Raw genomic sequence first — 26,470 nt, 5'->3', positions numbered from 1 at the left:
TGAGAGCCTTTGGGTCTCACTGGGTATTATCGAAATTTCATGGCAGACTATGGAACCATAGCTGCACCCCTAACAGCTCTGACTTCACCCAAACAGCCTAGGAAGGTTAATTAGACTGAACACTGTCAGAGGGCCTTTGATGGCTTGAAAGAAAGTCTGTGTAGGGCATCTGTGTTGTGTGCGCCCGATTACTGCAAGCCCCTTATCGTTCAAACTGACGCCTGCGACACCGGAATTGGAGCTGTATTGTCTCAGTTAGATGACAAAGGAAGAGAACATCCGATCATATTCATCAGTAGACAACTTAAGGGTACGGAACTTAGGTGGGCTACTGTTGAAAAGGAATGTTTTAGTATAGTTTGGAGCCTTAGGCATTTAGGCCCTAACTTACGGGGTCTACCTTCATGGTCAAAACAGATCATAAGCCCCTGAAGAACCCTCCGCATACACACCAACCAAATCTTTCATAAACTTGGTTGCTGGGGACCTGACACTCTTGACTGGTTTAGCTGAAGTCTCCACTCGAGCTTTCTCTAACTAGATTCGCTGACATTCAGTGTCCCAGTTCTTGAGTTCAAGGTCCTTATCTTTGAGTTCAAGATCCCGATTCTTGAGCTCCACTTGCTGTGCCAACACCTCTTTCTTAAGCCCAGCATCTATTTCCAACTTGCGATATTCAAAGGCAAATTTCATCCTTAAAAACATAAGCTCCAAGGAAGTGCTGGGGTTTGGAACCGAGGCAGCAGGAATGGTGGCATTCCCAGAATCAGATTCGGTAACAACCCTCGGGGTAGAGTCCTCATTGGTTGCATCCCCCCTTTCAAGAGTTTCACAATCAGTCTGGTAGTCCACCAGGGCAGCTATCAGCTCAGCCCTAGACTTATCCACAAAGTGTAACTAAACTAACTCCCTGGCTTCACAAGCACTCTTAGTAAAGGGCTCAGATCCTCCTTTTCCAATGTTTAGAGGCTACTCTTTCTCGGTTGACTCACGGTTCACCCCGGATCCCCCTCAGCCGTGCTCCGATTCTTTCTCCGTCACAATTAGTCTCCCTCAGCCGGGCTCTGATCAATTGTAGCACACATTCAACTATCGAAGATTTTCGAATGTGCACAAGACCACAGGATTTAGCTTGACCCGTTGCAGGACCACTTTGATCTCAAAACTCCCCTTTCAATAGTTGCCAATGAATTGGATACGTGACGGAGTCCTTCAAGTGAGCACACACGTGGTGCTGGACCACTCGGTCTATGGTATCTTATTTGCCGTCCCAAAGTTCAATCACTCCTCTAGTTTTCAATTATATTTGCGTCGTTCGTCACATACGTTTCACACTCTATTCTCTTTAGATTTCTTTATATAATGTTGCTTCTTGCAACCTTGGTTCTAACACAGGCTGGTTTGGTATCAGTCTCTGACTCACCGGCTGTGCTGTCTTTACTGGTGCTGCTTTGTTGCAGGAGCCAAGGGACGTACCACGATGGCAGCCGCTCCTCCCCACCTTGGTTATCGATGTGGTAGACCCCCGGATACCTCTGACACAAAATGGATGTTTCTTCAGCTTTAATTACCGTTCCTGGGATTCTTACTTTCAAGGTTCGTGAAAGTAATGGTCTGAAAAGTTCAAGGGTACTTCCCTCCTTATAACCCTCTGTGGTCTCGCCATCTTTCTCCTCATATTAAACTGCCATCTTGGAACCACTGTTTGGTTGTGTGCTTTGCCTCGCTCCGAGTGTGCTTTCGTCCTCTGCCTTTTATCCGTGTGGGGACGTGTGATTGAATTCAGGTGTGTTTAATGATCAATAATTGCCCTGACGTTTTCTGATCATTGTATTTATTTTGATTTTGAGGTATTTATATTGCGCACACAAACTAAATTGAATCCTGGCGCAGATGCAACACTGGCTGAATAGTATAGACAATCAGCCAGATGATTGTTGGTGCCAGTAAAATTCACCGAAGGGTCACGTGAAGACGGTGTCTATTTGAATAGATAGGTCTTTAACCCTGCTTTAAAGGTCAGTAAAGAATTTGCCCTTCTTAAATTAAGAGGAAGACTGTTCCATAATCTGGGTCCAGCAACTGAGAAGCTGCAATTTCCTCTTGTAACACAATTTGACCTCGGAATAATGAGCAGGCATTGGTCTTCTGACCTTAAGGCCTGTGTGGGATGATACCGCCTCAGTTTATTCGTTAAGTGAATTGGTGCCAATCCATTTCGGCATTTAAACACCAAAAACCCAAGTTTAAATTTAATACGGTCTTCCACCGCTAGCCAATCTGAAGAGCGACAGAGATCTGAAGTTGGAGTGTTTCTAGAGGCTCCAAACGCCAATCTTACTCTGGCATTCTGCGCCTTTTGTAGAAGATGGATCTGTTTAGCTAGGGCTCTGGCCAGAAGTTCATTACAGTAATCTAATTTGGAATTGACCAGAGCTCCCACCACCAGAGCCTAATCGGTGTCGAGTACATATGGTAGTGCTTGACGAAGAAGGCGAATATTATAGAAAATTGGCTGAACTTTAGCTGATACCTGGCCGTTACAACCTAAGTTCCTCTGCCAGATACAGCCAAGATTTCTAACCTTAGTGGCATATTTGAGGCTAGACACCAAAAACTGGGGGGACTACTTTTCCTTTGCACAGATGTTTAGGTCCAACTAGAATAACCTCTGTTTTCTTGGGGTTAAGTTGCAGCCAATTCTTTACGATACAGGACCCCATTTCCTACAGACACTTAGCTACCGAAGCCAGGGTGTCCTCCGCATCATCTAAAACTGATATACAGTTGTGTATCAATGGCGTACAAATGGAATCTGAGATGGTATTTCTCCAAAATGGCCATTAATGACCGAAGATAGATATTGAATAAAAGAGTGGAGAGTGCCGATCCATGTGGTACGCCGCAACACTGTTGGAGGATTTCAGACAACAAACCTTCCACCTGTACACATTGTTTACGCCCAGTGAGGAAAGAAGTAAACCAATCCAAGGCACAGGAATCTGCATTCACAAAGTCCTTTATATGACCTAGCAGAATACTGTGGTCCACTGTATCAAAGGAGGTGGATAGGTCAAGCATTATAAGCAGAGAGAGCATGCCTGCATCCCCAGCCTGCAACATCTCGTCCCATACCGCCATCAATGCTGTCTCTGTCCCATGCTTAGGGCGAAAGCCGGACTGCAACGGATGGAGAAGGCCAGTATCTTCAACAAAATTCTGAAGCTGGCTTGTAACCACTTTTTCCAGAAGTTTTCCTGGCCAAGGCAGACCGGCAATGGGACGATAGTCTCTAGTTCAAGGCTAGCCTTCTTAAATAGTGGCGAAACAACTGACAGCTTCAAAGAATCAGGAACTACTCCTTGGTGAAGCATTTATGAATTTAGTCATAAATGGGATACGTTCTGAGGAGAGTCGCCTAGCAACTAATGTAGGAATTGGGAAGAGAGAATAATTTGTAGGTTTCAATTGCGACAGATGGTTATAAATATTGTCCTCTGTCAGCAATTTAAAACTGAACTGAGCAATCCCAGTCACTCCCTTCTCCAGTGCTCCAGATAATTGATTATTTGTATTTACAGCATCCGGATAGGGCATAAAGTCTGGATCCCTACCAAGCCTAATATTGTTTTGAATGTTTGTAATTTTGTCTCTAAAGAACATATTCCGCCCATTGGCATAATTTACTGAAGATATCTTTTCAGGAGTGTTTATAATAGGGTTAACCAAATTGACGATTGTTTTGAATAGCTCCTGCGGGTGATTTGCTGCTGCTGTAATATTCCTGGACAAGAAATTAGATTTGGCACTAAAAACTGCTTTTTTATAGTTGGTCAATGCTGTTTTTGCTAACAAAGCATGTTCTGATGATTTCAGTAATTACCATCTATTCTCGTGGTATTTACGTTCCTCTTTTAGTTCAGAGTTGCGTGGTATACCAGGCCTTGGATGTGGTTTAAGGGACAATAGTCCTCAACGGGGCATAGTGTGTACATACATTACTCCTAATTTGGGTCTCTTGTTGGAATAGGGCATCGCACTCTGATGTCAAAGCACATTTGCTCAGTGCGATGCCTAAGTCTAGTCCAGGTATGCAATCAGTCTTCCTCTTTCGGGCAAACCTAGTCCCCCGCACTGCACTGGGATAGTAGTTTCATGTTTAGTTGCCCTAACAAGAAACAATCTGAGATAGTGGTCTGTCCACCGAATAGGGAGTGTGTCGGTCATAATGACCCCCTTCACTGCTCAGAACTACGTCAAGACAGTGTCCATGCTTATGTGAAGGTGTTTGAGCAAGTATTGACAACTCATGCTAACACAAAAGTTCAGATAGTTGTTTTTGAGTCTGGTTTGGAGGAATCCTCCACCCAGATGTTTAAATCGCCAATAAGCAGTAATTCCTTGTATTTAGTGCCAGATGTGATAGGAAAATCAAGTCCCTCCAAAAAAGATCCCACCGGCCGATGGGGCCTATAGTTCAATACAGTTGGGACATGTTGGGCATATGGGTCTGGTGTTAGTCCGTTATTGGTCATGGTGAGCTCTCTGTGAGAAAGTGTTTGTGTCTGAAAAAGGGGGCTGGGGGGGTTCAGTTCCTAGGTATCCTACCTGGTAGGATGGAGAAAGAGAGTTACAGGGAAGGGGATACTGCGTCTCAACTTCCGGTGTCCCACTTCCGGTGTCCCACTTCCACTCCCCGAAGACCCCTCATCCGGGTGATCCTCCCGCACTGCTCCACCGATAGGAACTGGATCCTAAGCGATGGCTGTGTCCTGGCCACCTGGATGACAGATCCCCGGGGACTAGCGAGTGAGACACCTTCATGTTTCTCGCACAGGAGAGTATACCAGGCAAAGCCTATTGTGTGAAAATAATCTTGTTAGGGAGAATGCTCAGAAATATGCTAATTCCTCTCTACCTTAGACACCCCCAGCTCTTTTGTTGGACTCTAGGACCTTTAATTTTTTACCTGGAGAGAGTGAGACCTTTTTCCTACTCTCTCATGTATTTTTCTGTGATTTGAACTCTGTGTTTCTTCTGGTTGTGGAGTCTGACAAACTCCATAGGCACCATCTTTTTACATTGTGGCACAGAGCACCTTCAGTGCAGTGGCACATGGAAGTCTTTCAGATTTCCCAAAGGGTTTAAATACCTTTCTCTTGGATAACTACTGTTTCCATGAGCATTGAAGTGAAATTGACTTTACTTACATTTGTATCCTTCTAGAGCCAGCACACACTATCTTACAATAGGGTGCTGCAGCGGTTACTTAGCATCACCTTTGTCTAATTTCTCATTTAACATTTTTATGTTACCTTTTCTATAAGTAATGGCTGGAGGCAGTGGTTTACTTTTCACTACCGTTGTGTGTTTTTACGATGGGCTGCGTTCACAGTTGCAGTAAGGCACCCATGGGTGCTAATTTTGTCAAAATTTCCCCGGTCTTCTTTTTTCACCTTTTCTGGCTCGAAAGGTCCTTCTTGAGATTTACTCTGCGCACCAAACCAGTTTTGGTCTCTTTTGTTGATTTTGTCTTTGGCGGGATTCACGAGTGAAGCCCCCCTTTGGCTCCAGAGTGTCTGGCAGGGGCAGGAAGTAAGGCAAGTGCCCGAAACTCCATGTGCTTAATCCCCTTGGTTACAGGAATCCACCCAAAGGTGATTGGCCGGCTGGCTGTCCGGCAAGGACAGCCACCCTGCTGTGTGATTGACAGCTAAGCTGGAATGAATGGGAGAAACCTGCATAAAAGGCAAGGCTTTTTGGCTTGGAAGGCAGAGTGGACCATGGGACGAAGGAATCCGAAGAAGAACTTGGAAAAGACGCATGCTGCAACTCCTGGACCGTTGGTTTGCCCGGTGAAGCCCCGCTGTTGTGCTGAAGCTCCGAATTCGCCTCAACTAGAGAAGCCCTGCAAGGATGACTTCTCCCCTTGAGTTGGTGTGACCAATCAACTCCAAAGAGAACTTGTTTGGACATCCTCTCGGAGCTGGCTTTACTACCACTGCTGCTGCTGCTGCTGCAACCGAAGTGCCAGGGAGAGGAACACCAAATGAGTGCATCACTTTTAAGTCAGATCCGAGCTCCAGGAAGATCCTTTGGACTCCCAGGAAGCAGGACGGCCCAAGCCTGAGCCACCTCAACAGAGTGCTGGACCCCAGATGCGAGGAAAGTCCAAAGTGGTAGCCGAGAACCGTGGTGGTGCTATTTGCTGAGATGCGAGGAGCTGAAACCGTGAAGTGCCGCTGAATTGAAGTTTGCCTTTGGCTGCTGCTGCCCGTCCCATTGTAGTGCAGGAGTCCCCAGAAGTCCTCCCTCTTGTCCCCGCGACTGAGGCGCAGGAACAACAGAATCTGCAGAGCTGCACAGGAACAGAAGCCAGCTAGACCCATTTCTTCTAACCAAAGGTACTGTGAAACTAAGGGGACTTACCTCTTATTGTGTAGCCTTACTTACTTACTTCTCAGTTGAAACTTGTCTTGGTTGCGTCTGTAGAGTTGCTTTCATCTTCTACCCCCCCCACAAGCCTAACAGCTTGTGGCCCTACATTGATTCTACTTTTTCTACAAAGATTTCTAAAACATTGTGCAAGACTTTTACTTACCTGCAAGAAGTGCTTCAGCTCACCTAGACTTGTGCCCAATTGACATTGGCTGGCCTGGCTCCTTGAATAACTCTTCTTACCTCTGACATTGTGCTTTACCTTTCCTTCCAGGAAGGGGTTAACTTACTTTGCATTGGGGGTTCAAAAGTACTTACCTGCTTCAGAATATTTGTGTGATCTCTTGCTTTAATCTATAACCCTATTATTTGACACCAGTCTAAGTATTGCTCCGAATGTACCAGTGATATATTTATGTCCACAGTGTCCTAGCTATTTAAGTGTCTGTGTTCCATCCCAAATGGGTACTTGCTGATTTGGAGAAACCAAGAGTGTGTATTTTGGAGTGTTACTGTTATATTGCCCCTTCTGAAGAAGGCTTATTCAAACTGACTGTTAAATAAATTAATAATTGATTAATCAAGAAACCTTGAGTGTGAGTGTTTATTAGGATACTTGTCAATGTGAATCTCTCTGTAACCACCCTACTGCTCACATTGACCCCTCTTGAGATACGCTTGGCTGCTCAGTCACACTAGCAACCTGTGTAGTACAGACTTATACCAAAGGTTGGGTTCTTATTGCCAATAGGTCAAGGTTGTTGTAGTGCACCCAGAGGGTACTGCACCAAATCTTGCCTAACAAATCTTAAGGAAGACCCATGCTCTTGGGAATGTGAATTAAGTGAATTGTGAATTAGTGGATTACATACATAACTACCGTTATGACTATGTCAGGCTGATAATACAATCCCCGTTACTAAGATGTTTACTCCTAAAAGAGGCTGGGTCATTGCAGAAAAATGGATTTAATATTATGCCATATATAGACCACTATTCTACCAATCATGAAAAAACTAGTAAGTCAAAGGAAACTGACATGAAAAGCAAAAGTGTCTATCCTGTATCTATTCAGTCAGAAGAACATAAGTATGGTGAAGTGTTTAAGAACCAACTCAAGGACATGCATGAATGGAGATGGTTGGCAATATCTTTACGGGACTCAATAGAACAACTTCAGCAGGTCCAAAAGCCACTTTAGCGAAGACCATCATCTGAATTTAGTGTCGTGGACTATAAGGGGGTATAAGCATATCACAACAGAACATGGTGCATGCACATTACTAAGTACGTTTGACTTTATTATGCTTCAGGAGACCTGGGCGTTAGGATGCCTCTCCCTAGATGGATTTTGTACTATATGCTTACCAGGGAATAAGGGTATCTGGGGACGTCCAAGAGGAGGCCTCGCATTAGCCTAGAGAAACACCCCCGAAATAATCCTAGTGTCCTCTGAATTGGTCATGGAGAGTGCAATCTTGTCTAGTCTTAAGCTTGTTGAAACTGAATGCACGACTCAATTATTATTGATTAATATCTACATATCCAAAGATGAACACCTGGTAGTTTTCTTGTTGGATTTAAATAAGAGGATTGGATTAAGGTTGGATGAGAATCCTTCATCAGAAATTATTATAGCAGGAGATATGAATGCTGACTGCAATATAGGTAAACATGAGATGAAAACGGTATTGACACATTTTCGTTTGGGTAATCAAACGGAATCTAGTAAAAAAAAATAAGAGGTTGTTTGTGGGTTGAATTTGGTCTATGCTAGGGTTTGTCTCCAATGTTCAATAGTAAGCCCACCTGGAAAGCCAGTGGAGCTCAGTCTATCATAGATTATATTTTTGCTAGTGACAAAGTAATATTGTTAAGTAACAACTTAGAGGTGGTTGAACAATCATCTAGTGACCATGTAATGCTGAGTTTGACTTTGCCTTGTAATTTAGTGCAAACGGAACTGGTGTATTTTAAAGAAGTGGTTGAAGTTACGAATTATTGTAAGAGGGTGAAATGGACTGAAAAAAGAATCGCTCAATTTAATACAGTGTTGATCCATGACTATGACTGCTCAAACTATGATAGTAAAATAAATATGTACTCTGTAGCGGCATTCACAGAATACATCGACATAGCATTCCAAAGAAGTAAGGTACTGAGTAATGGGCAATCTAACATCATTAAAAAACCCACATACATAGTTATGACCAGGAAGTAAAGGTTGCCAAAACAAATTTAAAAAAAGATCTACGTGTTCTAAAAAATAGCGAAGCTGCTATAGAGACAAAAAAATCCCTGATAAAACACGTAAACAAACATGCAGAAATTGGAACATAGCACATAGATCATTGATGTTTCAAAAAGTTGGTGAAAAGATGCTTATGGCCATGAATGAGAGTAACTCTAGGATTTATTGGTCGATCATAAATGGGATGCAAGTTACCCAAACGCAAGTCCAATCAAACCCTATAGATGGCTCAGTTTGGATGCATTTTTTTTTGGCAACCTTTACAAAAAACCTATTGAAGCATGGGTCCCTCAGAATGGTTTAGTATTGATATGGTCTTTGGATATATCGACTGAAAAAACAGGGAAAGTTATTAGGAAAGCGAAACCAGCAACTACTCCAGGTCCTAATTTACTTTCCTTTGCAACTCTGAAAAGTAATGTGAAGATTTGGTCCATAATACTCAATACATTATTTGCTGATATATGTGTGAAAAAGAAGATTCTGTTTTTTTGGAAAATGTTGTATGTGTTGCTGATATATAAAAAAGTGAACAGATTATGTCCAAATAATTATAGACCCATCAGCCCTATGAATACTGAGTCCAAAATATTTGCTGCTTTGGTGATGGATAAGCTAACAGCATGGATCGATGAAAGTGCAATACTAGATAGTAGACAGATTGGTTTCAGGAGTGCACAGATGCAGGTGGGCTCTTAATGATGCAACTTTTGAGTTATATTAGAATAAAAACCATGAACAACTTATATATTGCAGCAATTAATCTTAATAAAGCCTTTGATCTGGTGGATCGACCTAAATTATGGCCGTCTCTTACCGACCTAGGCATTGAAGACGGCTTACTTAATATAATAATTGCTCTATATACTGATACAGTCATGCGAGTCAGATTGAACAACAGGGGAATGATGTCAAATGAAACTGAAACCCAAAATGGCTGAAACAAGGTTGCAGACTAGCTGCAATCCTTTTCAACATCTATGTTTCACAAGCAGGAAAGTCATTAAACCAACAAGGGTTAGTAGCTAAAAAATCGGAGGAGAAGCGATACAGTGAGTAGCCTACGCAGATGACTTTCTCCTGTTGGACTGTACTAAGATTGGGCTACAGAGAATGATTAGAGCTTTCGAGGACTTTATCTCAGAAAGAAAATTAGCAATTGACCCAAGTAAAACCACTATCTTCTCTGTTAGTAATATAAGAGCAAAGCAATCTTCAATGTCCTGGGTATGTTGCAGCGAGAGAATTAATGCACAAACAAGTGCGCTCTTTGGGTTATGTCTTTACTAGTGGGAACACATTTATGATCCACAAAAATGAAATGTCAAAAGCCACGGAATCGACTAATCAAATAAGAGGTATTGAAAGAAAATTTGGGAAATGTACCCTGGAACCGTGTATCAAGTTTTATAGGCTAAAGGTGATTCCTAGACTGACATATGGTATATAATTTTGGCCTATTGAACTTAGCCCTTATATGAGAAAAATGGAATCAATGTTTTGGCGGAAAGTATTGTATTTTATACCGAAATGTGTACCATTAGAACTAATAAGATACGAATTGGGGTTATACTCATTGCTCAGCATAATGTATATGAAGAAATTAAATCTGTTGAGAAAATGTTTATTGGCCAAAAAGGATACTCTGTACCATCATTTAAATGTTGAGTCAAAGGATACATTTGTGGCCTCTTTGAAGATAAATTGCATGAAAATCCTATCAGATATGGGCCTATCTTTGCAAACCCTGATTAGCAATCCAACAAAGATGAAAGAAATAATGAAAGGATATGAATGGTCAAATATACAGTCAAGCTATATCCTTTTGGACATGGTGCCCAAGGCAGGAAGCATACTTACTGAAATATCCGTCTAGACGATACAGAAACTGGATGATGCGTTTTAGATTCAATGTTTTAAATACAAATCAGATTCTGAGCATCCATAATGTTAAGATGTTGAATACGTGCCGTTTTTGCAAAGAAGTAGACGCAATAGAATCCTTATTACATTTGATCTTAGTTTGTCCAAACCTTTTACAGGAGAGAATAAAACATTTTGCAAAATTTGTTGAAGATCAATCAGAAGTGGATAGAGAAAAGCTTTGGGGATTAATGCTCCATGAGAACACAGTCTCGTTAAAAATAATAGTCATCGATTATCTAGCAAATGTATGCTCTCTCACGTAAAATGGGAGACCTAAATGAGATCTGTAATAATAGAGGTTGGAATAGAATGAAATGTAACTGTGAATGATTTAATGTATGACATCAGATGTGAAATTCTTGAAAATTGTGAACAACTAGGATAATACGTAGAAGTGAGAATGCAAAAGCATTATGCAAATTGGGATGCAAAGCTAAGTCCAGCACTAAGAAGCAAATGAATTTGAAGAACTTGATGGGTGCTTTTTTTTTTCTTACTAGAGGTAACTCAATTGATAAGCAGCGATAAAGTTTTCATAGTTATGATAAGCTGATCTTCTAGCAAGGCATCTGTAATAAGTGTAAATCCTTGTAAATAAAGTTAAGCTGTTTTTAGCTTTGTATATATTAACTGTTTTTGAATGTATGGTGATGATATTGAAATTTTTGCTTAATTTTGTAAAGGTTTATACAAACAAAAACCATAAATAAAAAAATTAATAAATTGTGAATTGAGTGTACAGTGTAAGAAAGTCCTGGCAGGGAACTATACCAGGCAGAGACAAGCCTGAATTCAATTGCAAATATCAGGAAGAGGGAACTATCTTTTTGAGCTACAAAGAACTTTTGGAACCTTTTATTTTGTGGGGAAGAATCCTGGGGAAGGGAAACTTTCCCAGGAACTGTGAGCACCATCTAAGTGTAAGCCTTTTTGTTGACGTTGTACGTTATGTTGAATGTGAACGTTTGTGCACGTTTCCATTAGCACCTTAGAGTTACTTTTCAAATCTGAGGGCCAGAATAGGATTTCGGAAACGGGACATTTTGCTTTGAACATCTTCACATCGGATAGACCCTTAGTTTTGGTTGAGGTGAGGAAATACCTCAGAGAGCAGGAACAGCGAGGCATTTCCAACCCTCTTATTTGAATAAAAGTCTATAATGGTATATAAGGTGCTATATAAATGCAAAATAAAAATAACAATAACTATAATACCCAACTTGACTCCTCTGTGTCCTAGTCTCATTACTGGTTCATCACAGTGTATATAAAAGCAGTGCATGTTCTAGTGTATTAATTACCTGTGGTTCCCTAGCATAAGACAGTGGTACTGTTTGATTTCCCTATTTTGTTTCGCTTTGGTCTTTCATTGGTGTGTCACTTTCATGTGTTCATGTCTTGGGACCCTTTTAACACACCGGGAGGGTAATCTTATGTATTATTCCCCAACACAAAATCCTTAGATATTTAGGTAGAAGGAGTGGGAGGGAGTGGAGAGTTGGCATTGGGGGTGGGGGTTGTTTAAGTGGCATTGGGGTGAGGGTTGCTTAAGTGGAACAGGACCCTAAAAGCAGAAGGCACTTTATTTCCTGTTAGTGGAAATAATGTATTTTTGTCTTTTTAATGCAGTTGGCAGGATCAGTAATCAAGAGTTATTCAGCATAAAAGTTGAAGAAACCCTGAAATTGAAGAATCCCCAGAAATCTGAAAGACAAGAAGGAAATGACCATCTCGGCACAGGTCAAGGCGAAGGAGGTGATCTCTCCACTAGTCTGATTGTAAATAGTTTGCTAAATGAAATTCTGTCAAAAATAGGAAATCCACCCAATCTAATATTTAAAATGTTGGGTACTTTGGCCATCATAAAGATGAATGGGTATTGTATTAGCCTGTTACGTACAGCACTGATGCCTTGCAGAGATGTAAGCCAATGGACCCCTTTAGCGATGTTCCTGCAAAGATACTGTGCGAGTATCTGAGCACACAGATGTGAACATACAGATGACTTCTAGAGATGCGACTCCCACAGATCTCATGTTGTGCCCAGATTCCTTGTGAACTTATGAGCAAATGTATCACTTGTTGACTCGCACCAGTCCTGTGGCATGCCTGTGTGCACACACGTCCTTTGTAGAGATGTGAGCATATGGATCTCCTCTAGAGATGCAACAGCAAAGATGCTGTTTCTATATGTATTCACATTTCCGCTAGAAAATTCTTGGTTGGTTTTGCCACAGAACAGTACCATCTTACCTTCAAAAGATACTGTATGACTATTGGGTAAGTGTTTCTAAAGTCCAACTGGTGTGAGACTTCATAAGACCTATCTCTAAGTATGAGGGACCCAACTCTTAATATGGCCTGTATTACACAAGTCGGTTGAGTGGCTGAGCAGTCAGGCTTATTTTAGGAGGAAGTTATGTGAGCTGTAGAGCAGTACAAAGAAACCAGTTCATACAGAGATCCACGGAAACACTTGCTCACGTAAAGGTATATTAAAATAATTATGTATTTCTATAAACACAAGGCACACAAGCAATTTCGACAAAGATATGGCTCTGGCAAATAAAATCTACCTCCTCATTCAGGCATGGATGGCATCCCATGGCCTCTGCCTGAATGACGACAAAACTGAGTTCCTGATTCTTGGATCAGCTGCTAACCTAAAAAAACTGAACTCAAGCTATTCTGCCTGTAACATAAACCGAAACACAATTAAGGTAGTTAAAGAAGTGAAAACTTGAGGTTTCTACCTCGATTCCACCCTAACCCTAAGTACACAGGTAAATTCCTTGGCGTCATCATCCGCCTACTCCTGCAAGCTCATCAGGGCACATAGGCCATTCTTAGCCAAAGCGAGCTGCATCATCCTCGCCAAGGCACTCATACTATCAAAATGGGATTATTGCAATGCCCTATACCTAGGTGCTAACAAATATATCCTAGACAAAATCCAAATCTTACAGAACAATGCCCCAAGAACGGCCCTGAATATACCGAATAGAGAACATGTCTCAGCTATCAGAGGAGAACACCACTGGCTGAAGATAAATGACAGAATCCTGCTTAAAACAGTCTCCCTGACTTTCAAATGCCTAAACAATGCAGCACCCCCATACCTTACAGAGAGAATTGTTAGAAAAACATCCACCCATCCCTCTAGAGTGGCTAACTCCTTCTGTCTGAACATACCCAGATTCAAGCTAAAAAAAATCTGGAGGTAATACCTTCCCTGTAAAAGCTGCCCAGTCCTGGAACACACTACCTCTAGCTCTGAGCTGACCAATCCTACCTTAGCTTTAGGCACAATACCAATACCATGAACTGGTTGCATTCCAATGACTCCTCCTCGGAACCTAAAAACAATGTTTCTCCTTTCCTGAGAAGTTTAGTAATCAGAGATATGATTTGTGAGAAGCCATCAATAAATCTTCTATAGAAATTGGCAAAACCTAGAAAACTCTGCACCTCCTTTACACTCGTTGGAGATGGCCAATCCTTAACTGCCTGAATCTTCTTTGAATCCATCTCCAGACCCCTTAGTGAAATTACGAATCCAAGAAACTCCACTGTCTTTGTATGGAACTGGCTCTTTTCCAATTTAGTGAACAAATGATTCTCCCTCAACCTCTTGAGAACTAACTTTACAGGATTGTGATGTTGTTTCAAGTTCAGTGGAATAAATCAGAATGTATCAATGTCGATGTTAAGATGGATTTCTGAACTCTGTCCTGGAGGGGCAGAGGTTCAGAAGGCCAGCCTAGTTTCTTGGAACAGGGTAACCTCTGGACAAGCCAGACCAATCAGGGTAGCGATGGCGGTGGTCAAGACTAGGTCTCAAGAGGGGTGAGGGTGACTGAAAGCCCGCAATGAGCACACAAAGCAAGGACACTTACAAATTACTCCAAGCAGGTGTTACATTAAAAATATAGACACATTTATTACAAGGCATCTGTAACATTGACCATAGTAAAGAATCACAGTAAAACTCAAGTAAACCAACACATCACAATAAAATACAATATATATACAATTACCGAAGGGTCTAAAGAGTTAGAAGCACGGAATATGCAGACCACCTAGATGAGGAGGAAAACAGGCAGTGCAAGTAATCGTTAGACCCAGTTCACCTTCAGAGGACACCTAACTAGAATGAAGTCGGAGCCCTACGAAGAGTGGAGCCATGTGCTCAAAAGTACCTGCACACGCTGGTGCCAACGGGCCAAGGGGAGTCTCTTCAAGGAAATCAGGCAGTTCAGAGCGGTGAACAAATGAGGACGAACAGATCTCCGCTACTCAAGCGCAGCCTCCACTTGTGGGCAGTAGCAGGGCGCGAGTGCAAAAAAGGCGTGCTTTTTAACACAGCGAGGAAAAGCTACAGGCTACTGCAGGAGGGTGACCGGTTCCTAGCGTTGCTACTCACCGGTCCCCGATGCAGGCAGACCCAGGCTTCTCTGCGTCAGTTTCAGTGCTGGCAGGTTCAGATACGAGCAGGGGACGTCTCGTCGTTGTGTAGATTCCACAGCAGCAGCAGTTAGAGTTGAGGATGTCCCAAACGCAGTGAACCCGCACGCAGAGGCCATGTGTATTTCAGCCTAATGCACACGTCTCACTTCAGACCTGGGAATGCCAAGTGTACGAATCGTGTGAGAGTGCCAAGGACTCAGAATACAACAGCAACCTGACGGCAGTGACAGAGCAAGGCTCCTGGGTAGGCTGGTCAGTCCACTGGATGGCCCAGGGACGCTTCCGAAGGCTTACGTGCAGGAGATGATGAAGATGCCGAGAATAGTGTTCCCACTATTCCAAAGGGTCGAAGTACCAGTACAGGCCTTCTCGTTCAATCAGAGGCAGAATGGTCTCACAGGGCGACAGCAGTGCAGAGGAGCAGTCCTTCACCGGGTCACCAGCGATTCCTCGGTTCAGCCTCTTAGTTGCAGGACACTTGGCTCCTTTATCCGTCGTTCGTGAGAACTCAGGAGATCGATATGGTAGTGGTGTTTCCAGCCTCCTCTTATCCAGAGTTCCCTTTGCGTCAAAACGGAGAGGACCCAATGGGAGATCTGCTCACAAAACACTCACACCGTACGTGGACCTATCACGGACCACGGTGGTCTCAGGCATTCAAGACACACTAGACTCTCTGGCACCCAGGATGTGTATTGGTAACAGACATCCCAGCCCACATCCTGGAGGCACACACAAGGCATGCAGAAGCCCGCAAAAGCATCTGTGTTTCGCGGGAAAGTATATGCCCAAATAAGGATGGCCCCGGGTCGGCTCGGCCTGGGGAAGGTGAAGGGGCAAGACGGTCAGCAGACAGGACAAAGAACCTCGTGGCATGGCCATTTTGGAAGCCAGGCCACCCATTTTGGCCAAACGCGAGAAGCACGGTTAACGGGGCAAAAGGGAGTTCAAAACACAAAGAAACGATCGCTGCCACCAGTCCCGTCCGTGACATACTTGCACAGTTCGTTATAAATTCATCAAAAGTTTTTAGGGCCTGTAGAATGACTAGAGACCCAAGAGCGTGGTCCCCTTCTTATCCTATAAGCCAGGTAAGAGCTGCTGTCCTCACTAGCCAATAGCACGACTACCCCCCACACACACCTCAGCAGTGATCCATTCATGCACCAGTTTGTGGATTGGCACCAGACAGTCCCAGCCCACATTCTGCCAGCAAACACACACAGCCCTCTTGTAGCCCCGCCAAATGCTTCTGCTTTCCCTGGCACTCGAAGTCTTTATAAGGATTTTCCTGGGCTCTCAGACCAGGAAGAAGGCTAAAGAAAAAGATGGCAGAAGGACAAAGGAAACCTCGTAGCACAGCCATGTTTGACCAGTGCCACAGTTAGTAGCCAAACGCGGTAAGGCCAAAACGAACATTCTCAAAAAGTGGGGTAAAGTCACTGCTGCCACCAGCCTGTCCTTTTAGCACAGCTAGAGCAACCACAAATCCTCTGAGTGTTAGTCTAGGGCAAAACCAAAAGTGTAGCCCATTGTACTGCGCTGTAAGCTGCATTGTACAATGATAAAAAGTTAGATACAAAAGTAACCAAAGGTAGTAACACAGTAACACGATTAAGGGAAACAATGTTTCCCAGTACTGATAGCCTGAAGCACATATCCGTTTCCCCATGACATATGAGCAAAAGCCAGTGTAGTGAAGCTGAAGGCTTCACTACACTGCAGAAAGTACAGGTGAAATTCAAAAATAAAAGCAAAAGGTTTGGGGGTTCCATAAAAATGGAAGGAAAGGTTCAGTGAAGAGGAATCTTTCCCAAGAACTGCTTAAGCTGGGTAAATCACTTGTGAATTGGTTCCATCATATACTGCATTGTTATACTTGCCTCCTGTGTTGATTAAGGCATTTGAATGCATTTTATGAACCTTTAGTGACTGTTTATATGTTGAATATTGATCATTGTGTGATATGATCACCTGCTAGTGTATGTAGAAGGCCTTTATACATTCCTGTCTAAATTGAATTATTGTGTGGACTCATTGATGGACCCTGGCCCCACTCACACTCTCCTGAGAATAGCCTTGACTGCTCTCCATGGTTACCTTGATTGGGTTTTGGCTACCCTCTCAGAGTTGCCTGTTCACTATAACTAGCGTGGCCTCCTAAAACCTGTCCACCGGCTAGATTCTAGAAATCCATATTAATAAATGTCTTTGTCATCGTGTCATATGTTTCTGTTTATTTTCTGTGTGACAGGATATGAAATAATTTCATTCAGCATAAAAGAGGAAGAAGCGACCTCTAGCAGCGACTATCAGGACACTGAGAGACCAGCAACCACCAACACATCCACAGGTGCGTGAATGGTGCCTGACTGCTGGGAAGGAGGAGTTACTTTGGTAGAACATGCTTTCTTTTATCTCTCAACACCCAAAAGCCCCCCCCCCCCCCCTCACTTGCTCCAGGCAGTGCCTGAGGTTATACAATACTCCTCACTGTGCATGGCTTCATATCTTATTTAGTATTTGTTCACTTGTGTAACTGGGTACAGCATAAAAGGGAATGAAGTGTCCCATCGCAATGCCGATCACGACTGTAAGAGAAACCCAAGCACTAGCAATCCCTTAGGGGAGTCAATAGAGCTTAATGACTGTGAATCGGGAGTGCTTGGTGTTTGCAAGAGGACCCTTTACATGCTCATGGGAGCTGGTAAATCCCCCTGACTAGCTCACAAGTTCCGAAGATTATTGGACTGTTCCTATTAACCTTATGCTACCTTATGAAAAATCCATAAACTGATCTTCACAATATCATTTTTAAAAATAATCTCTCATTTGCCCCACAAAGATGATTAAAGGAACATTATCCCATAAATGCAGCAGTAACAGTATTCCGGCCGCTTTTAAGGGTTGGACCAATCACGAGTTGGGTGGTAAGTGTGAGTTTTACCTCCAGCTTTTAGCTGGTGGTATAAATCTCCACTTACCGCCCATTTTGGCGCTATTAGCGCCGCGCAACCCCCTTTGGGTACGATGGACCCAATGGGGAATGAAGAATTACGGCTACGAGCTGCAGTAACGCTAATAGCGTTGGGCGGTATCCCGGTGCAACTAGCACCGGCATACTGCCCAGTATGAGATGTACGTTGAAACATCGAATGGAGAATTTGCAACCCCCACAGGCATGTTCGTGCACTCGTCATTCATAGCTCAAAGTGGCATTCAACACTCCCAGTCGCTTTGTTCTTCTCAGCGCTCCACTCGCCTTCCGCTATGACCCAGGCATATGGGACGTTGCCCTGCATTGGGTCAGGTTTTTTCTGTATGACCGGCAACAGACCTGGCCATCTAACTGCGGAGCCCCCCAGGGCTTGTTCCTGTCTCCTTTCCACTATGACCCAGGCATACGGGATGTTGCCCTGCATTATCAGGTTCTTTCTGTACGACCGGCAACAGACCTGGCCATGCAACTGCGGAGTCTCCCAGGGCTCGTTCCTGTCTCCTTTCCTCTATGACCCAGGCATATGGGATGTTGCCCTGCATTGTATCTGGTTCTTTCTATATGACTGGCAACAGACCTGGCCATGCAACTGCATACTCCCCCAGGACTCGTTCCTGTCTCCTCTCCTCTATGGCCCAGGCATACGGAAAGACGCCCTGAATTGGGTCAGGTTCTTTCTGATTGACGGGCAACCGACCTGGCCATCTAACTGCAGTGCCCCAGGGCTCGTTCCTGTCTCCTCTCCTCTATGGCCCAGGCATACTCGAGGCCCTGCATTGGGTCAGGTTCTTTCTGTATGACCGGCAACAGACATGGCCATCTAACTGCCCTATCAGTTACAATAAGCAAGGCCAGCAGAACCCGGTTACTACAGACAGACCAAAAGCTGAAAGCAGCTAAGCATAACATTGGCGGAGTACAGGTCAGTCACCCAGAGAATACCACAGCCCCGGCAAGCGGGCCCAACACCCTAACAATTTACTTTCTATCTGCATTGCCCATTGTATGGGAAGTTCATATTAATCCCAGCCAACAGTAGTGCCCCAACAACACTGCACTCCACCAACATACGAAGCACCTACTCTCTGAGATATCCTGTTGGTAATGACCCGAGGAGGAGACAAGGGGAGCAAGAAGGGACCCATAGATGCGTTTGCAGGCACATCCCGGCAAGGCACCAACTGCGCCTGCCCACAGAAGCAGCCCTCCGCCAGTTCTCCCACTAATTCGCCCATGGATCCATATATGACCGTAATGCAGGCTGGCTTCGCGGCAGTGAACGCCAAGTTGGACGATATTGGTTTGACAGTGAATTCACTAAAGGCAAAACTCGAAAAAGAGAGTGGACACATCACACAGGCAGAAAACCGGGTGGAGACCCAGAAGACATGGTTATCAAACACCGAAAGGACATTGAACAGATAAAAAAAGAACTGAAAATGGTAAGGCTGAAATGTGATGACCTAGAATCGCAGTCGCACCACAATAACATTAGGATAGTGGGCGTGTCGGAGAAACAACTGAATGTCCCCATGGAGACTTTTGCTGAAGACATGCTACACTCCCTGTTCCCAGAGGCACAATTCTCTGCGCAATTCCTAGTGGAAAGGGCACACCACTCCTTGGCTGTGGCCCCCAAACCTAGAGCCCCCGCCCCACAATTATTGCCCGACTCCTCAACTACCTTGACCGTGACTTGATACTGCGACTATCATGAGAAATGGGCTCACTACTATTCGATTCTACCAGGATCCGTATATATACCCTATATTTTTCATCTGGAGTCCAGATGGCCCGACATAACTTTGACCAAGTCAAGTGCACTGTACGAGACAGGAAAATAACAAATGCCATGATCTTCCCCGCCAAACTCTGAATACAACATGCAGGCAGATCCCACTTCTTCGAAACTTCAGAGGACGCCTCATCCTACATCGAACAAACCATTCTGATGCCTCCCGACACGAATTGACTTGATCTGCATGGCATTTCGTTACCTGACCACATGAACTATTGTCTGTCAGTCATTATCGGCAGTTCCATGATTGCTACCAGGATGAAACACTGGAGTGCTGCTTTCATATTACCACTATACCACAAGCTATGACTTGGGATTTCCCCCTTTTGTGGTGTGCGAGAGCACCAAACAATGTTCCAAAGTTCTTGCTGATGTTCGCAGGACATCTCCCACTGTTTAAAGATGGGTTTTTTGGTTATGGGGCAACACTGTCATGTTTGAAGTACAGTGAGGGTGGGGTGGGGGTTGGAATGTTGAAGGGTTTAAAGCACAAGAATTGGCGGTCACACGTGGGGAGCATTTGTTGGTCAGCTGTTGCATGGCCACCGGGGAAATAGACTCCTTTTTATTACGTAATGGGGGCCGGTAGTCAGTCCATTATGATGCTTACATGGAATATTCGCAGTCTAAATAATCCCATTTAAATCCAGGAAAATACAATTATACGCCAAAAGACACAGAATACAAATCTTGATGCTACAAGAGACCCATGCTTTGAGCAGAGTGGTCAACTCCTTTGCGCGCAGCTGGGGCCCCAGAAATTCACAATCGATTACTCCTGTCAGTTAAGGAGGGTTCTCATTCTGATCCACCATACGTTGGGTTATCGTGTCCTTAAAACTACAGTGGATCCGCTAGGCAGATATGTCCTTGTCTGGGGTGACTTGCATGGACATCCTACGGTACTTATTAACTCATGTGGTCCAAACATAGACATCCAGGGTTTTATCTTAACATTATAAATGTCATATCCCTCATAGACAATACCTGGGTACTGTGGGGTGGTGACTTCAACACCATCCTGGACCCATTTTGTGACAGAACTTCCAGGATCCCCCGTGCTCTAACCAAATCGGCTCTGGCTATTACGCGGTCAATGAGATACCTACCCCTGATATACGCATGGTGGGAATTACACCCTCGCGGAGAGGAGTTTACTTACCACACATCCGTACATAACTCTGGATCGCCTAATGATTTCTGGTTAATCACATCCAACTGGACCCCACACATTACCAACTGTACCATCTTCCCACGCACAATCTCTGATCACTCCCCTGTACTCCTTGAAATTAAGCAAATACACTTAAGTAAGAGCCCACTACTCTGGAAAATGCCCACGGCCTTCCTTTGGGATACGACTGTGGTGGTCCCAATGAGGGTAGAGATAATAGATGTTTTTGAATGCAATGAGGGTACAGTGAATTCTCTGTCCTCAGTATGGGAGACTTTTAAAGTCTGGCTGCGAGGTCAGATTATATCCAAGACACATGGCTCTCTTCGCACCATCCGCCAAGACCTCCAAATGACCGAATCTAAAATACACACATTGAAAAATGACTATGAACTGGCGTCTGAGGCATCAACACTGGCTCAAATTCACATGCACCTTGACAAGTTTTATAACCTAGCAGACAGAGATCCTATATGTCACTAAACCCATCAAGGCAAGGAAATATGGCGAGGGAGATAAGACCAGTAAGTAATTGACGAGACTAATCAAAGCTGAAGACCAATCGTTAGCATATGTGACCAACATGGGGAAATATGTGTGGGAGAAACTGCAATTAACAAAGTGTTTTTAATACTATTCTTCACTGTATACCAATATTGACACCATGTCGGTTTGTGATCTCACCAATTACTTATTTGTGATTCCCCTTCCCTCTTTGTCATCAGAGACATCTGAAACCCTAGCTGCCACATTTACCACTGTTGAAATCACATCTGCTATCAAAGGTCTAGCTGCAGAGAAGGCTTCCAGGCCAGATGGATTGGGGATTGATTTATACAAATGCTACATGCATGAGCTCGCCTCTAAACTCCTAGCATTATGGAACGAGGCTCTAAAAACAGGGGCCCTTGCCCCATGATTTCAAGAAGCAGTCATCTGTTTTACTCAAACCCCATAGGCCCCCACAGGAAGTTGCTTCATACAACCCACTCTATTTAATTGGGATGCCAAAATATTTGCCAAAGTCATTGCTAACCACCTACAACCCTTCTGATACACCCTGATCAATCAGGATTTATACCTACCAGATCGTCCTCCTTAATCTTATGTAGACTTTTCGCCAGCATAGCCCAATTAGACCCCCAGGCCAAAGTCGTGGTGGCATCATTAGATGCCAAGAAAGCGTTTGGCACAGTGTCATGGCAATATATGTTCACCATTCTCAAATGCTTTGGGTTCGGCCCATGATTCCTGAGCTATATTAAAATCGTTTACACCGATCCCAGGGTTGCGGTCTGGACTAACTATATCTGTTTGAATAAATTCCCCCTGAGTAGAGGTACACGACAGGGATGCCCTCTTTCCCCCCTATTTTATGCCCTCACACTTGTATACCTTGCCGCACTGGTTCGTTCCAAACACTTACATAGAGGAGTTTGTATTGATCGCCCCCCATAGCTGATCTCATTGTATGCTGATGATACCCTATTGTACATTTGTGATCCTGAAATCAACCTGGCCCCCGTCATGAAAGATGTCCCCGAATTCTCAGTATACTCCGGATATAGAATAAACCACACCAAATCTGAATTATTACCACTCACACCAGCCATGACACACCCTGAAGACTTAATGGGTTTCCACTGGTCCCCGGCATCTATCCGCTATCTAGTATCCATTGCTCACCGATCTCTGTATGCAAAAAATCACAAACTATATTCATATCAACTAGAAGCCAAGCTTAAACTCTGGAACAACCTCCCAATATCAATCTATGGGCGCATATCATTGTTGAAAATTATTGTTCTACCCAAACTGTTATACCTGTTCAACAACATACCCACATGGCCTGGGAAGGTTTTCTTCTCCACATTACAATACATGGTCTTCTCGTTTGTCTGGAGCGGAGGGACGTCCAGAATGAGTGGGCAAAAATAACCGAACAATACAATACTGGTGGCCTCTCTGCAACTGACTTTGAGGTTTGCTACTTGGCCGTGCAAGCCTAATATGTGGGACACTAGTTCTCCGATACGGATGACCTCGCTCGTCTCCGGCTAGAAAGGTATGCTGCATCCCCTACCGACCTTTGCTCTGCCTTATTTTCTGTCCGCTATTCGGATACTAGTTCTTTCGACCCTGTTAAGACCACTGTAAATGTGTGGGCCAGAATATTTAAAAGGCTTAACATCAGTTTACCCTAAAGTAGCACTTCCCCTTATGGTGTTACCCAGGGATAGCCCCTACATGTGACCCGGGCAGCTAAACAATAGGTGGCATGTTCCCCGAAGGGAAGTTTGTGTCACTAGCAGACTTATGACAAAGCTAGGACACGGGCCATTGCGGTCCCTTCTACAGAATGAGGGCAGCATTCCGTGGACGATGGCCCTCCTTTCGGGACGACCAGAGATGCACCCATTTATGACCAATATTATGACACCTAACGGGATTAATTGGGGAACCTCTAAATTGTACAATACAATACAGACCCATACACAATCTCTCGCAATTCCTTGAAAGGTGTATGGGAACAAGGCCTGGGCTTGACCATTGACGAAATGCAGTGGGCAAAATACTGTCAATTTACCAAAACAGTGTCAATCTTTGCCAATTTAAGATTGATCCAATTCAAAATCCTGAACCACCTACACCTCACTACCAAAAGAATTGCCAAATTCTCGTCCAACATATCACCTGACTGCACGTGTTCGGCTGAGCAGACAGACTATTTTCATATGTATTGGGCATGCCTCATATACTTGAATTCTGGAGCGAGGTGGCCAGGACTGTAGAGGACATCCTTGATATCCCCATTCCCCTTTCCCAAATCAAATACCTACTTGGAAACATTGGAAAGGTCCGCGTTAAAACACGCAGACTATTCAATGTGGCCTGTGCGGTGGTAAAAAGAAATATACTTAAATGCTGGAAAGCTAAAACTGCTCCCACTTTGAACTGCTGGATCAAATACATGATATATGTGAACGAATGTGAAGAGAGCTTTGTCCAAAATGTTTCTCCCACAAACCGACTAAAAGACATAATATTGCTTATTTTTTACATTGCTACTATTGAGACCATGTCCCCATATACCATCTGAGAACTATGTAATGTGACTAATTATTCCGATACCACTATATTAACAAATGTACCATTGGCATGTAATGAATTGACCAAGTTGCATTGATCTCCATGTTTTGACTGTCTTACAAATACATTTTACAAAAATCTTTAGAAAATGGGTCAGGCCTCTGACTCGGCCTCTGGGCATGATCAGGCTTCCCCCAGGGACGGCCGGTCCCACAATGGAACTCCCTCGGATAAGAAGTCAAGGTCCTTTGAGGACGCCCCACCTGCGGGGGTCCAAAAGAAGGCACACCAGGCCCGGCTCTGTCTGGAAGTCCTCCAGGACTGCTCAAACACCAGTCAAAGGAACCTGCTGGTCCAAGGTGCCAGCCAACACCACCTCCTCCACCTCAGGACTTGACTCCAACAGGGGATCCTGCCACTCACATGGGCACAAATACAGCGAACACAGCGACGGACACCGACGAGGCCGATGACTTCATGCCAGCAGGCGTGGATGACCCGCACAGGGCCTCTCCTCCGGACGAGGATGGCTCCTTCCATTGGATGATATCAATGGCATCCGATCACTTTCAACCAATGCCTGAGGAGACGAGAAAAAAGGAAGGGTTCCTTTATCAACGACGCAAGTCCAGGAGGACCATCATGTCCGTTCCTTTGCTGGACGATATCTGGGAGGAAGGCCTAGCAGTGTTGAAGAACCCAAGCACTGCATCAGCCAAGCGAGACAGGCTTGAGAAGAGCTGAGAAGCTCGCTGGAGCATGGGAGTGAGTTCGAATCAGCCAATCGTCCATGTAAGGGTAGACGTGGATGCCTTTTGAGATGAAGATGCACCGCCACTGGAGAAAAGCACTTCGTGAAGACCCTCGGGCCAATTTCAGGCAGAAGGGAAGAGCCTTGAACCGCAGGAACTTGCAGTGTTTCTGATGGATGGTGATGTGGAAGTATGCGTCCTCCAAGTCCAGAGACGCCAGGAAGTCGCATGCCTCCAATTGGTTGATTACGTGCTTCAACGAAACCATCCTGAACTTCTAGGCCATCAGGTACTTGTTGAGGTGTCGTAGGTCCAGGATCGGCCTCCACCCTCCTGTGTTTTATTGAACCAGAAATTATCTAGAGTACACCCCATAGCCCTGGATGTGTTTCGGGACGGGCTCTATCGCCCACTTCTTTAACATGGCTTGGACCTCCTGTAGCAGCTGCACCGCGTGTTCTTCTTGATGCACTACAGGGGAAATACGGGGACACCTGCGCTGGATCTCCAAGGTATGCCCCTGTCCAAGAGCATCCAGCACCCATCTGTCGGTGGTGATGGTCTTCCATGCACTGACAAACCTAGTCAGCCGGCCTCCCACTGGGGAGCACGAGTGGGGGCCCGAGTCCATGGCCAGTTCAGAGGCGCTTAGGTGCTGGGGTCCTGCCCTGCGGGTGGCACCAGCGCTGTACTCCGCTGCCGTATGCCTGCAAGCGGCCTCTGTATGCCTCCTGCGTTCTGTAACAGGAAGGCTGCCGATAAGGGGCAGAGTAGCCCTTGCAGGACCTGCCAGGTTTTCCCCTCGAAGAACAAAAGGACGGCAACTGATGTTGCTGCAGGGTACCCAGTGAATGAGCCGTCTGTGTCAGTCTTGATGAGTTCAAGAGACTTGTCGATCACCTTGCCAAACAGGTACTCCCCGTCGAATGGCATGTCCAACACCTTAGACTGATCGTCCGGCCTGAAGTTGGTGGCTTTCAACCATCCCTGCCGACAAAGGGACACCCCATTACCCATCTGATGAAATCCAGTGTCAGCGATGTCCACGCCACTTTGATGGCATGGTCCGAGGCCACCTCCCCCCTCCTGGAACAGGCAGGAATTCAAGAATCAGGCACAGCTTATACCAAAGCTCCCGCTCGTAGCGAACAAAATGGTCAGCACACTAGGAGCTTTAATGGTGCTGGCCGCCGTATACATAATTCTCTTCCCCAGAGCGTCCAGTTTCTTTCCTTCCATGATGGATTCAAAGAGTGTTTCCTGGCTGTGGCTGAGACCACAGTCAGAGTCAGGTGAAGGCTGGCACCTGAGGCACTTTGGGGCACTTCTCAAGCCTGAGGTCCCAGCACACGGCAAGAACTGTCTGTCTGCTTAGGGACCTGGGATTCTCCATAAATTATCCAAAGTCTTGCTTGGAGCCATCTCAGAACACACTGTTTTTGGGGGCACAACTCAACACGGTGGCTTGCCTAGCAGCCCCCTCGGAGGAGAGTGTGGTAGCGATCCTGAAGAAAGGTGCAGCACCTATTATCAGTGCAGTCAGCTGTGGTGCAAGCTGCCAGGTCAGTGTTGATCA

General features: G+C 44.7%; 1 protein-coding gene across 1 annotated transcript in view; it reads left to right on the top strand.

The window, feature by feature from the left end:
• The window catches only part of LOC138489465 (zinc finger protein 2-like), a 97,538-nt gene that overhangs the window by 53,017 nt on the left and 18,051 nt on the right, over positions 1 to 26,470 (top strand). The window contains exons 6-7 of the mRNA XM_069617192.1: positions 12,245 to 12,370; positions 17,337 to 17,435. Coding sequence (XP_069473293.1) covers positions 12,245 to 12,370; positions 17,337 to 17,435 — 225 coding nt within the window. The remainder of the gene's footprint in view (positions 1 to 12,244; positions 12,371 to 17,336; positions 17,436 to 26,470) is intronic.

This window comes from Ambystoma mexicanum, chromosome 9, assembly GCF_040938575.1.
Source record: "Ambystoma mexicanum isolate Mex_15411 chromosome 9, UKY_AmexF1_1, whole genome shotgun sequence".
Taxonomy (NCBI): Eukaryota; Metazoa; Chordata; class Amphibia; order Caudata; family Ambystomatidae; genus Ambystoma; species Ambystoma mexicanum.
This window is presented reverse-complemented; position numbering and strand designations above follow the sequence as displayed.